Raw genomic sequence first — 13,481 nt, forward strand, 5'->3', positions numbered from 1 at the left:
CTAACCACACACAAACCCAGGAGAAGCCAGGAGCAAGGATATAAGCAAGCCTTCTCTCGCCCTGGAAAAAGCCTGGGGGTGAGAGAAGGCTACCCAGACCCCAGCCCTTAGGACGACTATTGTGCCTTATGACATACAATGTAGATTTGAGGCTGCGAAGCCTTTCTAACCCCAAACTCAGCTCTCTTTCCATGAGGCTGTGCCTCAGCTGTTCTCACAGCTGCCTGTGACAATTCACCTTGACTATTAACTTGACAGAATCTAGAACTACCTAAAACACCACTGGGAGGGTCTTCAGGGAGTTTCTAGATTGATTTAAATATGGGTGGCAGCGTCCCATGGGTTGGGGACCTGGCCTACATGAAAGGGAGAAAACAGACAGAATACCAGCATCCATGACTCTTTTTCCTGACTGTGGATACAATGGGACCAGCTGCCTCGAATTCGTTTCTTCCCTGCCCCTTCCCTGCCCCTTCCCTGCCCCTTCCCTGCCCCTTCCCTGCCCCTTCCCTGCCCCTTCCCTGCCCCTTCCCTGCCCCTTCCCCCAATGCTATGGCGGGCTGTACCCTCAAACTATGAGCCAAAATAAACCCTTCCTTCCTTAAATTGCTTTTGTCCAGTATTTTTATCACAGCAGCAGGAAAGATAACTAATTCACCAGCCTACTCTAACCATGCCCCACACGGAACATACTCCCCCATCCCGAGACCTCAGACACCGCCCCTATTCTCAGATGCCCTCATGCACTGTATGAACTGGGTCTCGAGTCACGCAAGGTGTGTAAGGGCGTGAGCGAGCTTGTCTGTGCACTGTACCTACCCCCTCAGATGCGGACACACCCCTCCACCACTCCCACATCCCGCCGGGGTTCTCTGGTTTACGTCAGCTCTCCCAGAACCTTAGAAGCAACTCTTCCCACTCTGAACTATAAATCTTCCGTTAACAGCAAAACAGAAGCTGGGCGAGTAATGTTCCAACAGGAAGGAAAGAGAGAAAAGATTTGTCAGGCTTCTTTATATCCAAAATCAGTATTAAATGTGATGCTTCTGGCTGCCCCATGAAATGGGCTTTGTAATCCCACGGGGACGAAAACGAGATAAAAACTCAAAACTGATGCCCAAACCCACTCTATTCCACACTGGGTCCCTCAGCTGTAGCTTGAGCAAAGGGACACAAAAAGGGATTATAGCAAAAGGAGATTGTTTCATATGTGTGGGACTTGGGTATAACACCACTAACTAGGCCTCAGATCGTCTAGTTTGCCCAGGCACGTCTAGGCCAAAGAACGCATCTGTGTTAATATTGACCCAGGGTAGTCCTCAGTAGAGATCCTATCTGCACTTGTGATGGGCTGTAATCATTTTGTGGATTCTCTGATTAAGCCTCTTCAGAGAATTGCTGTCATAACTGCTTGTCAGGGAGAGATGGAGTCCTTGAATCGAACGCATCTGTGGGGATTCCGGTCTTTCATTTTCTGGGAGCCCCAGGCTTGAAAGGCTACCACTTTGCTTCATCTCGGGAAATTATCTCCCACAATGCAGTGGCAAATGGGGCCCTAATTGATGAATTTGCTAATTGCCACTCCCTTTGTACTGCCATTAGCCCAATTTGGTCCTACTTAACTAGGGTAGCCTGGGTCAGGCCAAGCACACAGTGTCTTCTCCTAAGGGATTTATGGTCAAGAGGGGAGGGGCCTTAACTCATTGATTAAGCATCCAACCTGTCCGGTGAGACTGGGCATCCATCCCTCTCCTGATAATCTTCTCCCCTCCCCTCAGTTCTCTCTGTTAAGAACATAGAAGTGCTACGTCCATACAGTGACTGACAGGCAGGGCTTGCTTCTTTGTTTGTTTGTTTGTTTATTATAGGGGACAGGTTAGGGAAGGGTACAGAGACACTCCAGGCATTGTATGCTTCCTCGAGCTTGCCATGGCCTGGGAGACTGATGAGCCATCTCCATTTTCCTCAGATTTTACAGGGAGGAGCTGAGATTTCACTTCTGTTGTAGCTGTTACCAGGTACCAGGGTGTATTCAGGTACCAGGGTACAACTGAATGAATTATGAGGTCCCAGCCCAGTAGGCCAGCCGGTGGGTCACAGAGAATCCCCATCTTCCCGGCCCAGTGCACCCCAGGGCAACAAGACTCTGGAGTCCTGTCTCCAGCTGCCTTTGGAACGCCTGATCTGAGCCTTTCCTCAGCTGCTCAGCTTTTGCCTCTGCTGCCCTGACTGCATGATGTCACCGGCTAAGGCTCTTTATTTGTCTGTTCCCACTTTAAGAATCTACCAGATAAGCCCAGGTGATTAATGATGGCTCCAGTTCCTAAGCACAAACCTCGCACTAAACACTGTGTTTGTGTGATCACACCCACAGCACTCGGAATGGCCCCACGGGATGAAATGCTGTTATAGATCATAGGTGAGTGCTGGGCATGGATACATGGAGTAACCTGTGAGAGCAGGCAAGCAGTGGATGGATAAGGTCATACCTCAAGCAGAGAGGCCAAGAGAGGCTTTCGACCTTCACTGGAGGCCAAGGAATCAGTAGGTCACGCTTTAACTTTTAATAAGTATTAGAGGCTGACCCTTTAAGTCCGGAGTAGCTGGACAACTCAGAGCGTTAACAGCGTCGCCACTAAAATAACTCTACTGGCAAATCCAAATCAAATCTCCCAAGGAGCTAACCCAATCCAAATCAAATGCCCCAGGGAGCGAACCCACCAGTTACAGGTTCTGCAGATTTGAATCTGTTGGGAGCTCTTTTCCAAGCCTACAAATTTATCTGGTGGGCAGGAGCTGGTGTCTGTGGGCTCGGGGAAAGACGAGATAGAGGTTAGGAGTGTGAATAGAGGAGAGGACAGAGTTGGGAGTGGCATTATTGGTAACGCTCTTATTGTCCAAGCGGGAGGACCTGAATTTGGATCCCCAGCACCCAAGTTAAAAGGGGGAGCTGGAGACTTGGGCCTGGGCTTGCTGGCCAGTTGATCTTGCTGAATTGGCAAGCTCCAGGTTAGGGGAAGGGTTTTTGCTTTGTTTTTTCAAAAATAAGATGGAGAAAGATAAAAAGATAAATGATACGGTCTCTTACATGTACACACACGCAACATACACTTGACACATACACATGCATACACCACACATGTGCCAAAAGCACAGGGAAGAGGGAGAGACAGAGAGAGACCCATGCCAAGAACAGAGCACATTCCAACTCAAACCTTATGTCTCAGCTTCCCGCCAACTGTATACTCTTGGTCAAGACAATTAACCACCACAAGTTTCAATGTCCCCAACTTACAGAACGCAATCAGCAAGAGCTGCATTGCGTGGCTGCTGCTGCTGCTGCTAAGGAAAATGGAGTCCACAAAGCATTAACTGCGCCAGAGGGAAATGAAAATACAAACATTAAATAAGCGTGATCGCTCCTGTGATAACTACTATGCCTCGAGGAAGAAAAAAAACACAGTAAGAGACCCTGGATGAGGTGGGCAGCTAAGTGAAGGGAAAGAGATGGCTGGGAGGAGAGGGAGGGGGAGGGGTGACTAAATAAGCAGCTTCGGAGATTCAACCATCCAGGCTTTCATCAGCCGGGTCTTAGGCTTACGGTGCTGCGGGTTTTACATTGGTTAATCAAAAGATGTTTTGTATTTATGGGCTTCAGTATTTATGAGAATGACTGTCCCGGATGATCTTGGGGTTTCTGTTGCTTGCCTGTTTGTTTTGTTATCGACATAAGCTAAAGTTACCTGGGAGAAGGAACCTTAACTGAGAGAAGGCCTCCATCATATTGCCAGTAGGCAAGTCTCTGGAGTATTTTCTTGATTAATGATTGACACGAGAGGCTCCGGCTCATCATGGGTGGTGCTACCCTTAGGCAGGTGGTCTTGGATTATGTAAGAAAGCAAGCTTAGTAGACTATGGGGAACAAGCCAATTGGCAGCATTCTTCTAAGGCCCCTGCTTCAGTTCCTGTATCCAAGGGCCTATGTTGAGTTCCTGCCCTGACTTCCTTCAGTGATAGAGTGTGACTTGGTATTTCTATGAAGAAATAAACCCTTTCTCCCCCAAGTTGCTTTTGATCATGGTGGTGTATCACGGCAATAGAAATCCTAATGGAGGCAGTGACTTTATTTGGGATTGTAATCATGATAGAAATGATCAAGTTGGGATGGAGTCCCACTACAATGGGGAAGGATGGCTAATCCAATGTGGCATGTGGCCTCTAAGACTTACACATACACACACACACACACACACACACACACAGAGAGAGAGAGAGAGAGAGAGAGAGAGAGAGAGAGAGAGAGAGACAGACAGACACACACATACACAGAGAGAGAGACAGACAGACAGACACACATACACACACAGAGAGAGACAGAGACACACACACATACATACACAGAGAGACAGACAGACAGACAAGAGAGAGAGCGACAGACAGACACACACATACAGACACACACACATACACAGAGAGAGAGAGACAGACAGACACACACACAGAGACAGACAGACAGACACACACACAGAGACAGACAGACAGACACACATACACACACATATACACACATACACACACATACACACACACACACACACACACACACACACACACACACACAAGCACTCCCTGTAAAGATAGAGGCAGAGTTCGGAATGCTATGTCTACAAGCCAAAGAATGCCCAGCACACTTGGCAACCCCACAGAGCTAAGAGAAAGGGAAGGAACAGGAAAGGATGCTCGCCAAAGCTTCCAGACTGAACCAACACTACTGGCATCTGGATTGCAGACTCCTGGCTTCCAGAACTGTGAAAAAACAAATTTATCCTGTTTTAAGCCACCCAGTTTGTGGTACTCTGCTACACCACCACTAGAAAATGCGAATACGTGGTGAAACCAAAAGGATCTTTTAAAGACCAAACAACAAAGCCGCCTCTGGTGTTCATGGCATCCCCACTAAGCAGCCGCTAGATTAGAATCTGAGTGTAATGATGACGACCTTGAGGTTAACTTCCAAAGTGGTGTGCTTTAGTAGACAGGAGGGCTTTTCCCTGGTCCATCAACACAGTCTCCAGGATGACATGCATGTGAACACAGGGCAAGGGGAGATAGTTGTTTCCACCACACCTTAGGACATATCCTTGTTATCTTCGGGCTATTAGTGAGGACTGTGGAGGTGAATGTGGTAAGACAGTAGCGGACACCACGGGGATACCTAGAAAAGGGAAAGCAGGCCCGAGATCTCTCTCTCTAGATGTCTCCCAAGCCCACAGGTCCTTATTTCTTCTAGTGATTTCTCCCTTCCTTTGTTTTCAGTTTTTAGTTCCTTTAGATTCTTTTTAGTTTCTGTTTAGATTTTTACCATGTCTTGCCAGACTCACGGCAAAATGTGGGTTTTGGTGACTGGATAAGTCAAAGTCTGAGGTCTCAGTCCCATCACAATCCCATTCATAGTCATATACACAATGGGAATGACGAGTGTCTCCCGGGGTCCTGTAGGATAGCATGTGTAATAGCATCTAAAGGTCAGGAAAGGAGCTCTCTTCGTGCACAATTACCAAGGCCTTTGTGTATGTATGTGGGGGTGGGGATCAAGCTTTGGATGATATTATGGGTCAAAATGTATCAGAAAGCATGCACAAAAAGTCAGAACCACAAGTCTGATACTCTCTTTAAAGGGGGCGAAAGCATCATGCTCTAAGACTGAAGGAGGGTTTACCATCAGCCATGACATGGAAGACTGTTCTCTCTTTGTCTAGATTGAGTTTCTTTCCACTTTAAGATTGTGACAATATAAAAAGGGGCATACCAAACTTTTGGTATTCGTCAAATAACACAACAAAGGACATGGATCTTTACTTATGGGCAGCCCATTACAAATCTGGGAAAGCCATGGTGCTTGAGAAATGTCTAATGACAAGTGAAATGTGAAAAGACATTTAATGTGTGAAAGAGACAACCTGCTGAGTGATACGGGAGATAGAGTCTTCTCACACGCTCCCATCTACGTGGCCCCTGTGAGAAGGCGATCACTGAGTAGCAGAGAAAGAGAGGGTGTGGGATTTGAACACAAACTAGAAAAGAAGTTAATAGGCTTAGCATGGTGCTGTACGACTTTAATCCCAGCACTTGGGAGGCAAAGGCAGGTGGACCTCTGTGAGTTCAAGTCCAGCCTGGGCTACCTAGTGAGTTCCAGGCTAGCCGGAAGTACAAAAGTAAGACCCTATCTCGAAAGAAAGAAAAAATAAGAGGCAGTAGCTAAACCCTTGGCTAGAGACCTAACCATCTAGTTTACAAAGGTAACTGCCATTAGAATATGAGACACTAAGATTCCAAGAAGAACTCCTCAGCCAACGAGGTAACTAGCAAATTTGGGAAACCATTTTCTCTGAAACCTTTTGGCAAGAAACCTGTGAGTGTACCACAAGGCATCTTGGGTAAGAGCATTCAGAGTCAAGATCAATAGCAAAGCAACTTTTGGGGGGTCCCTGTCCATCCATTGACTGCTTCAGTTTGCACGGATGAAACCCCCGTGTGTCTTACACACAATAGCCTCTTGCAGTTACCTTGGCAGCCCACATATTGTCAGGCTGCCCACTTCTTCCCTCCCGGCACAGTACAGTCCAAGGTGTAAGTAGTGTTTTTACAGATTTTTGCATGTTCCCCACTGGTATGTGAGAATCACTTCACGTTGCAGTTAGCGAAGAGGAGGAAATGAAGCTCACTCCAGAACTGGAGACAGGAGTGTTGTGTTTCACTCTCTTTGACAGCCAAAAGCCAGTTTAGGACTCTCTACAAAGCCAGATTTGCCAGAGGGGGAGGGGAGGACATGTGGGTAGCTTCTTAATTCTCCCAAGTTCACTTCAGGCTTGAAATTGGTGTTTACTGAAGAAAGGAAATAGATGTGGGTTATGGAAAGGAGGTCATTTCAACAAGAGAAGCAAGGAAGAGAGAGTCCACCAAGACTGAACTCCTGGAAAGATTCTTATCATTTTCAGCAGGATGATCGTCAAACACCCAGTGTTGGCCTGGAACAAGCCAATATCTTAACCCCCATGCAAGTCCGAATATGTTTAATCATCCCAATAGTCTTCTGATGTGACAGATTCAACACAGCAACACATCCAGGGATCCTAGAACTGGATTGAAAAGCCAGCAGCTGGACTCCAGGGTCTGAGCAGGTAGTTGGTGCTTACATTCTTCAGAAACATAGAGGCAGACCACCCTCTTCAGAAACATAGAGGCAGACCACCCTCTTCAGAAACATAGAGGCAGACCACCCTCTTCAGAAACACAGAGGCAGACCACCCTCAGAGAAACAGCTACCCCTGCCTTCTCTTTCCCCACCTCTCAGTTTTTGTACATTGATATAATGGGGCCATACACGGCAGCCTAAACTGAAGCTGAAGCTAATAGTTATTAGCCTAACCTTCCAAGTATATGCACCCCTCTGGAAACAGCTCAGTTATACGTGTGACTCCAGCAGCGCTCATGGGTACCCAGACCATGTCATCCCTGGGTCTTCCTCAGCTTGCGATGATTCTCTTTCTGCGTCAGCAAGTCAGCAGAACCTCCAAGAAGCATTCTTTGAAATGAGTATTGCTAAAGCCATTTCTTTTTTATCCCTGGTGTTCTCCTTTAGGGTGATGGATCCCCAAACAAGGAGTCGCCAACCGTTGATAATGCACCAGGTTTTCGCTGAGAATCAGTAAGGCAAGAAGAACAGAGAAGGGCCCATTAACCTACTGGCTCATAAGAGGACCTTGTGATAAACACATTTATCTTCTCTTAGATGAATACCCGTGGCAAGAGGCAGTGATTACCGAGTGTTGAACGGGTCCATGAATAACCAGGACGCTTTTGGGTTTGAGCAGTCTTTGCTCTCATAGCTGGATTTGTTCACTGGTCCCCACTATTTCCCGGCTATACTGTAGATCATATATGGGCTAAGGCTCCCCCCGCTATTATATTGGTAGGAGTAAATATAACATTTCCCTCTCAATACTTCCTAGATCTTTCAGGGAATGCCCTGGTGGTAGTCTGATTATCCGGATGCCTATGCCACATAGGATACAGTTTCCTCTGTATAGTCACTTATCTGACTTACAACATCTGGATCCCCAGAATCTTTGTCCACTGTTTTAAAGGACTGTACTAGCTCAAGGGTGGAGAGGGGTGCAGGCAACCAAGGTGGCCTAGAGAAGCATAAGCTTGTCAACTCACTCTTGGGCTACAATGTGTCTTCCAGTTTCTGACAGACTGACGCACTCCTTGGTCAGTAGAGTTTTGGCCACTTTGTATTCCTCTGTACGTTCCCTCAGAAGTCAAGGAAGCATGGAAGCTCCTCAGGACAACTGGTCTTAGATAGTAGTCTTGTGTACCCTGTAAAGTTTGCGAGCACGATTGTATCCTGGCAACTACAACTGTATCGAGCCTAGAAATTGCCATTACATTCTGTGACAAAAAGTCTGATTGTTCCCAGTAAAATTGTCACAGCCTCAGTCCTGCTATGGACCCTCCAGCCTACCTACTTTAATCCCTAACAGTCAAATCAGGTGACCCTGGCCAGGTAGGTAAACACGGGTGCTTACAATTTCTAGAAAGTCAGAAGGCTTTTAAATGTCTTATAATCGCACAAATCAATTCAACCTACATATTATTTACTATGTAGCAGACACCAGGCTAAAAATAAGACAAGTTTTTAAAAAGAGGAAATGAAGTTGCCTATTCAATTGGAGAAATAAACATATATAAAAGACAATTATCTTGTGATAGGAAAAAGTCAGAGACAGGCAGTACAAATACCTAAGAAGAAATCATGGATTGCTCTCCCTAGGGAGACCGGTTAAATGAGAGATCTGGGAAGGCTGCCCAGAGGAAGCAACATTTGATTTGAATCTTGCAGGTTGAGGAAGACTTTTTCCCCCCAGAGAGGAGAATGGGAAGAGACATCATGGATGGGCGGAAGATCACAAAAAAATTCAGCATAGATTCAGCTGCCTCGGAGTCTCCCATCGGACAGTTATTAAAGGGGCTTGTTCACTATGATAAGAACCGGAGTATCCTGTAGGAAATGGGGTGGCTCCTAAGTTTTCAGAGAGCTGACCTACCACAAGCAGTTGTGTCCTTTAAAATCCAGCCATGCAAGGATGGTAAGACTAGACCGGACATGGCCAGCTGCTGGGAGCTAGGGTCCTAGCATGGAGGGAAAGGCCTTGGGTACTGAGGGTAGGCTGCAGAGTGGGAGTGGAGGCTTTACAGATGTCACAGGAAGTCCCAGCACCACACTGAAGATGTAGCTCAGTTGGTAGTGTTTGCGTAATGTTCACAAAGTTTGATCCCCAGTACCATGTAAATCCCAATACAGTGGTGACTCCTACCCATAATCCTAGCTCTCAGAAGGCAGAGGCAGAAGGATAAGAAGTTCAAGATCTTCCTCGAGAGCCCAAGGCTTGCCTGCGGTACAGGAGACCCTAGGAGAGTCAGAAGTGGAAGAGAAAGCAGGAAGTGAGGTCAGGGACTGCCCTGGTGTTTCGCTACGCCTCACACAGAGTCTATGCCACAAGCAGAATCAGCTCGGACAGACGGACAAGTTTAAGAAACCAAAATCAAAGGGGTTGAAGACCAGCTTTAGCTGCATAGCCTTAGCTGGAGGCTCCATGCCCTAGCTTCTCACCTTCTTCCAGATCTGGAGATTGTGGTTACAGTAAGTGTCACATCCTCAATCTCAATAATACATGTCACCCCCTACCACCACCACTACTTCCTTCCCCCTGCCTAATGACTGCCATCCTCTCTGCCTCCCTCCCCACTGCCTCTCCCTTCCAAAGTAACTGTCTCCTCCCACTCCCATACACTCCCATTCACTCATGGCATCTTGCTAGAAATAGCAAGAGTGGGGCAAAGAGCAATGAATTGAAAGCAAGGGCAATCGGTATTCCAAGCCCCACTTAACCCAGCAACCGGCTGTAGTCGCTGCCTCACCTCAGGCTTCTCTGTGGTCTCAAATACTAACCTTCCTTCGCTTCTCTCACAGCCTTAGCATGAGTGCAGAACACAAGGAGTGTGCTAACACACCTGCAGGAAGCAGGGAAAGATGCAACCAGGCTCTCCAGCCTGTGCTCACCGGTTTGTGAATTCTCTGAAGGCAAAAACCAGGCACTGGGGTCTTAGGAACCTACTTTTCCCTGGTACAGAGTGTGTACCTGCTGGAGACCGGACAGGAACCATTGTCATCCCCCGCTACACTCCACACATCCACAAGTGTGCTCTCGCCACCCCAAGATGTGCAGGCAATGCACCCCCTCAATAGCCCACTTTGGAAGCACTGCTTTGCTCTTAGCTTATTCCAAAAACAGCCCGTTCCTGGAGGAAAACCAAGCAGTAGTCACGAGGCCTGTATGCCTCACTGGGCACGTTTGACCAAGTCTGTGTACCATCCTTTCTCCAAGGAAGTTGCTGAAAGCTGAGTCTCCTCTGTCCCACTTTGATTCATTGTCATCCAGGAGGACAGCTGGGTCTCTCTCTCTCTCTCTCTCTCTCTCTCTCTCTCTCTCTCTCTCTCTCTCTCTCTCTCTCTGCGACGTCGTCGTTCCCCCCCCCACCCCCACCCCTGCCACCGCCGCCTCTACCGCTGTTTTCATTGATGCCTTGAGCAGAGCTGGCATGTGCGACTGCTGAGAAGGGGGAGCGCAGAGCAGCGGGGGAAGCAAGTAAAAATAGCCTGTCGCGCGTCGCTCTGCCTGCTCCGGACGCCTTTAACCCTCACCGAGGTGGAGGGAGCCGCAGCCGCCACTGCACACTGCGGAACGTGGCCTGGGTCCGCACTAGACCCCCACGCGCCAGCCCAGGTGGTGGTGGACTAGGACCCAGGAAAACTTTTTATTTTTATATATATATTTTTTAAGACAAGTAAAGATGAGGTGGGATAGGGAAACAACAGGGGAGAGCTATAGTTACGGGGCTGCAGGGACTGCTACGAGCTGGCTGGCCCAACACTTCACCAGTGAGCGGCCTTGAGACTCCAAGCTATTTTTAGAAACCTGTTCGGCGGGTGGGCGATCAGAGGGCTGAGGGGGAGGGGAATGCTGAGCGTCTGGTGCTATACTCGGTTTCAAAGACTCTGCTCTCAGGTTCGGTTGAGGAACGACATGCAGGATATCTTTGCCCTAACTCAAGGAGAAGACATTAGCTGCTGTATGCCCGGCGCCTTCAAACCCCAGATCGTGTTTGTTTCAAAATCGACAGTTGCCAGAAGCATGCTGCCTCTAGTGCCCAGGGAATGGGGGTTCTTTAGCTTTGCTGCCTATACGGTGGGGTGGGGGATGAGTTGTGACCTCTAGGAAAGAAAGCCAGGAAGGGTCTTCACGTTGTTTTTGCATTCCCAAAAGGCCTGGACAGTCTCCGCGCCACACCCCCATCCCCGCCCCACGCTGCATATGGGTTACCGTATGTGAAATGTACGGCAGCCCCACCAGACACTGGACTATTAATAGAGCCCTGGAGTTTGCTCTGTGTCTTTTTCCTGCCACCGAATAAGGGATGATCACACACACCCCACTCCGCCCCCACCTCGGCGCACAGTTCCTCTGTGAAGGTAAGGGGGCTGCCCACGCCGATCCCTTCATGACTACAGGTGCCCAAAGCCAAGGAACAATCCCATTGTGATGACAGCGGGGTCAGAGCGAGGCGAAAGAACACACTTGCTCGGGACGCAAAGACCCGCTGGGCTCTCTGCAGCTCAGGGCCAACTCCGGAGAAGAGAAAGGGCAGATATGGGGCGGCCGTAAGGGCTGCGGAAGACGGAGGGCAAGAGTATCATTTGCGGACCTAGAGCGGCCTCCTTAAAAGCTGCTGCGGGACAAGTGACCGCAGACCCGTTTCGCGCTGCAGCCCCGGGCATGCATCCCCCTCCGCCTGTGTAGGCTCGGCTGCGGCAGGCGCGGGCGCTGTCCCTGGTGCTGAATGGGGCCGTGGTCCCTGCGCCCTCCCAGGGTTCCGCTCTCCCGTGGCGCCTTCAGCACCCTTGGACTACAGACCTCGGGTCCGGCCCCGCTATGGCCTGGGGACTGCGGGGGAGGTCAGGTGCAGGTGCTTAGTACTGCCACCAGGTTGGCCCCCTGAGGCCGGGAGCTCTCCACGGTGTTGCAGGGACCCGTAGCTTGGGGACCGCCTCGAGCTTGAAGGGTAAAGTCCAGGCAGCGGTGGGAGACAGTCGATGCACTGCAGGGAGCAGACCTGGCCCTAATATAACCCGCCCCAGCTCTGCGTAAAGCCGGGATCCGGGATCACTATCGGAATCCAGTGCACAGGGGCAGAGGAGCGGGACTGCCCAAGGTTTGGGACTTAGGGGAACAGAAAGGGAGCAGCGGGTGGCAGGAGAGGGTGATGGGGCTGAAAGCGACTCAGATTTTCAAGAGGGAAAGGAGCTGAGACGTGCACCGTCGCCCCCCACACATACTCCTACACTTCTCTCTCTCTCTCTCTCTCTCTCTCTCTCTCTCTCTCTCTCTCTCTCTCTCTCGGCAGGGACAAGCGGGATGGGGAAAGTTTGGCACCACGGAGGTGGTGGTGGCAGCAACCAGCGGCGGCTCACAGGGGTCCCGATAGGAGGCAGGGTCGCCGAAAACCCCGGCCCGGTCGCCTCCTTACCTCCGTGCTTTCGACTGCGTTCTCCGCCATTTTCCTCCGGAGGAGCAGGCAGCGGGAGGAGTGTTTCATGCCCATAAGAGCCAACAAGGGTTTGGGGATTCGAGATAGTAAAGAACGAGAGAAGGCTGATGTGGCTTTAAAAGAGAGCCTAAGAATGCAAGAGGAGGGGGGGCAAAAATCCCAGCCAGCCCCTCTGCCGGAGCGTCCTCCGCGACAATCGAGCTCTGTGGAGTCCCTCCTGCGGTCGCCACTTTGTTCACGTTTCCTCGCTCTTCATCTGCCTCGCATCCCTTCGCACACTTGCAAGTTCTGGTCGCGCTCACGACCCCCTCCGCGCCCCTCTCCCCTGCGCGGCCGGCTGGGCGGGAGGGAGGGAGGCGGCCCCGCGGGCTCGCCGGTGGCAGAGGCAGCAGCTCCGAAGTCCGGCAGGCGGGTGGCGGACGCCAACTCTCCCAACTTCTGCCGATCTCTGGGCGAAGCAACACGCGTCCTGCTCGACGCTCCCGGGGGCTGAGCGGGTGAGTGGGGGCGGGGTGGGAGGTGCGCGGGAGCGAGCGGCGGCGGGGCGCTGACGGCGGGGACCCCCAGCCCGCCCCCGTGCCCGGGACCGCGGGGTCTGGGGGCCGCCTGCGCTCGGCTGCGCTCCTGGCGCGGCGCACACCTGGCACGGGGGCTAGGGCTGCGCGCACGCTGCAGGGCCGCGCGCCAGGCTCCGGGAAGCAGGCGTCCGCGAAGCTGCTGGAGATTCTCAGCCCAGTACAAGTCCTTCTAACGATGGCAAGCACCGGACAAGACTCAGCCACGGTTACCTAGTGTCTACTCCCCCCGCC

General features: G+C 50.5%; 1 protein-coding gene across 2 annotated transcripts in view; it reads right to left on the reverse strand.

The window, feature by feature from the left end:
- Positions 1 to 13,417, reverse strand: part of Prmt8 (protein arginine methyltransferase 8) — an 82,051-nt gene extending 68,634 nt beyond the window's left edge. The window contains exon 1 of one of the 2 annotated variants that reach the window (NM_001271385.1): positions 12,652 to 12,726. In NM_001271385.1, the coding sequence (NP_001258314.1) occupies positions 12,652 to 12,726 (75 nt within the window). Of the gene's footprint in view, positions 1 to 12,651 lie in introns of both variants that reach the window. The other variant, XM_039108363.2, reaches the window with a different exon arrangement.
- Positions 13,418 to 13,481: the final 64 nt, after the last annotated feature.

This window comes from Rattus norvegicus, chromosome 4, assembly GCF_036323735.1.
Source record: "Rattus norvegicus strain BN/NHsdMcwi chromosome 4, GRCr8, whole genome shotgun sequence".
In the NCBI taxonomy this organism is placed as follows: Eukaryota; Metazoa; Chordata; class Mammalia; order Rodentia; family Muridae; genus Rattus; species Rattus norvegicus.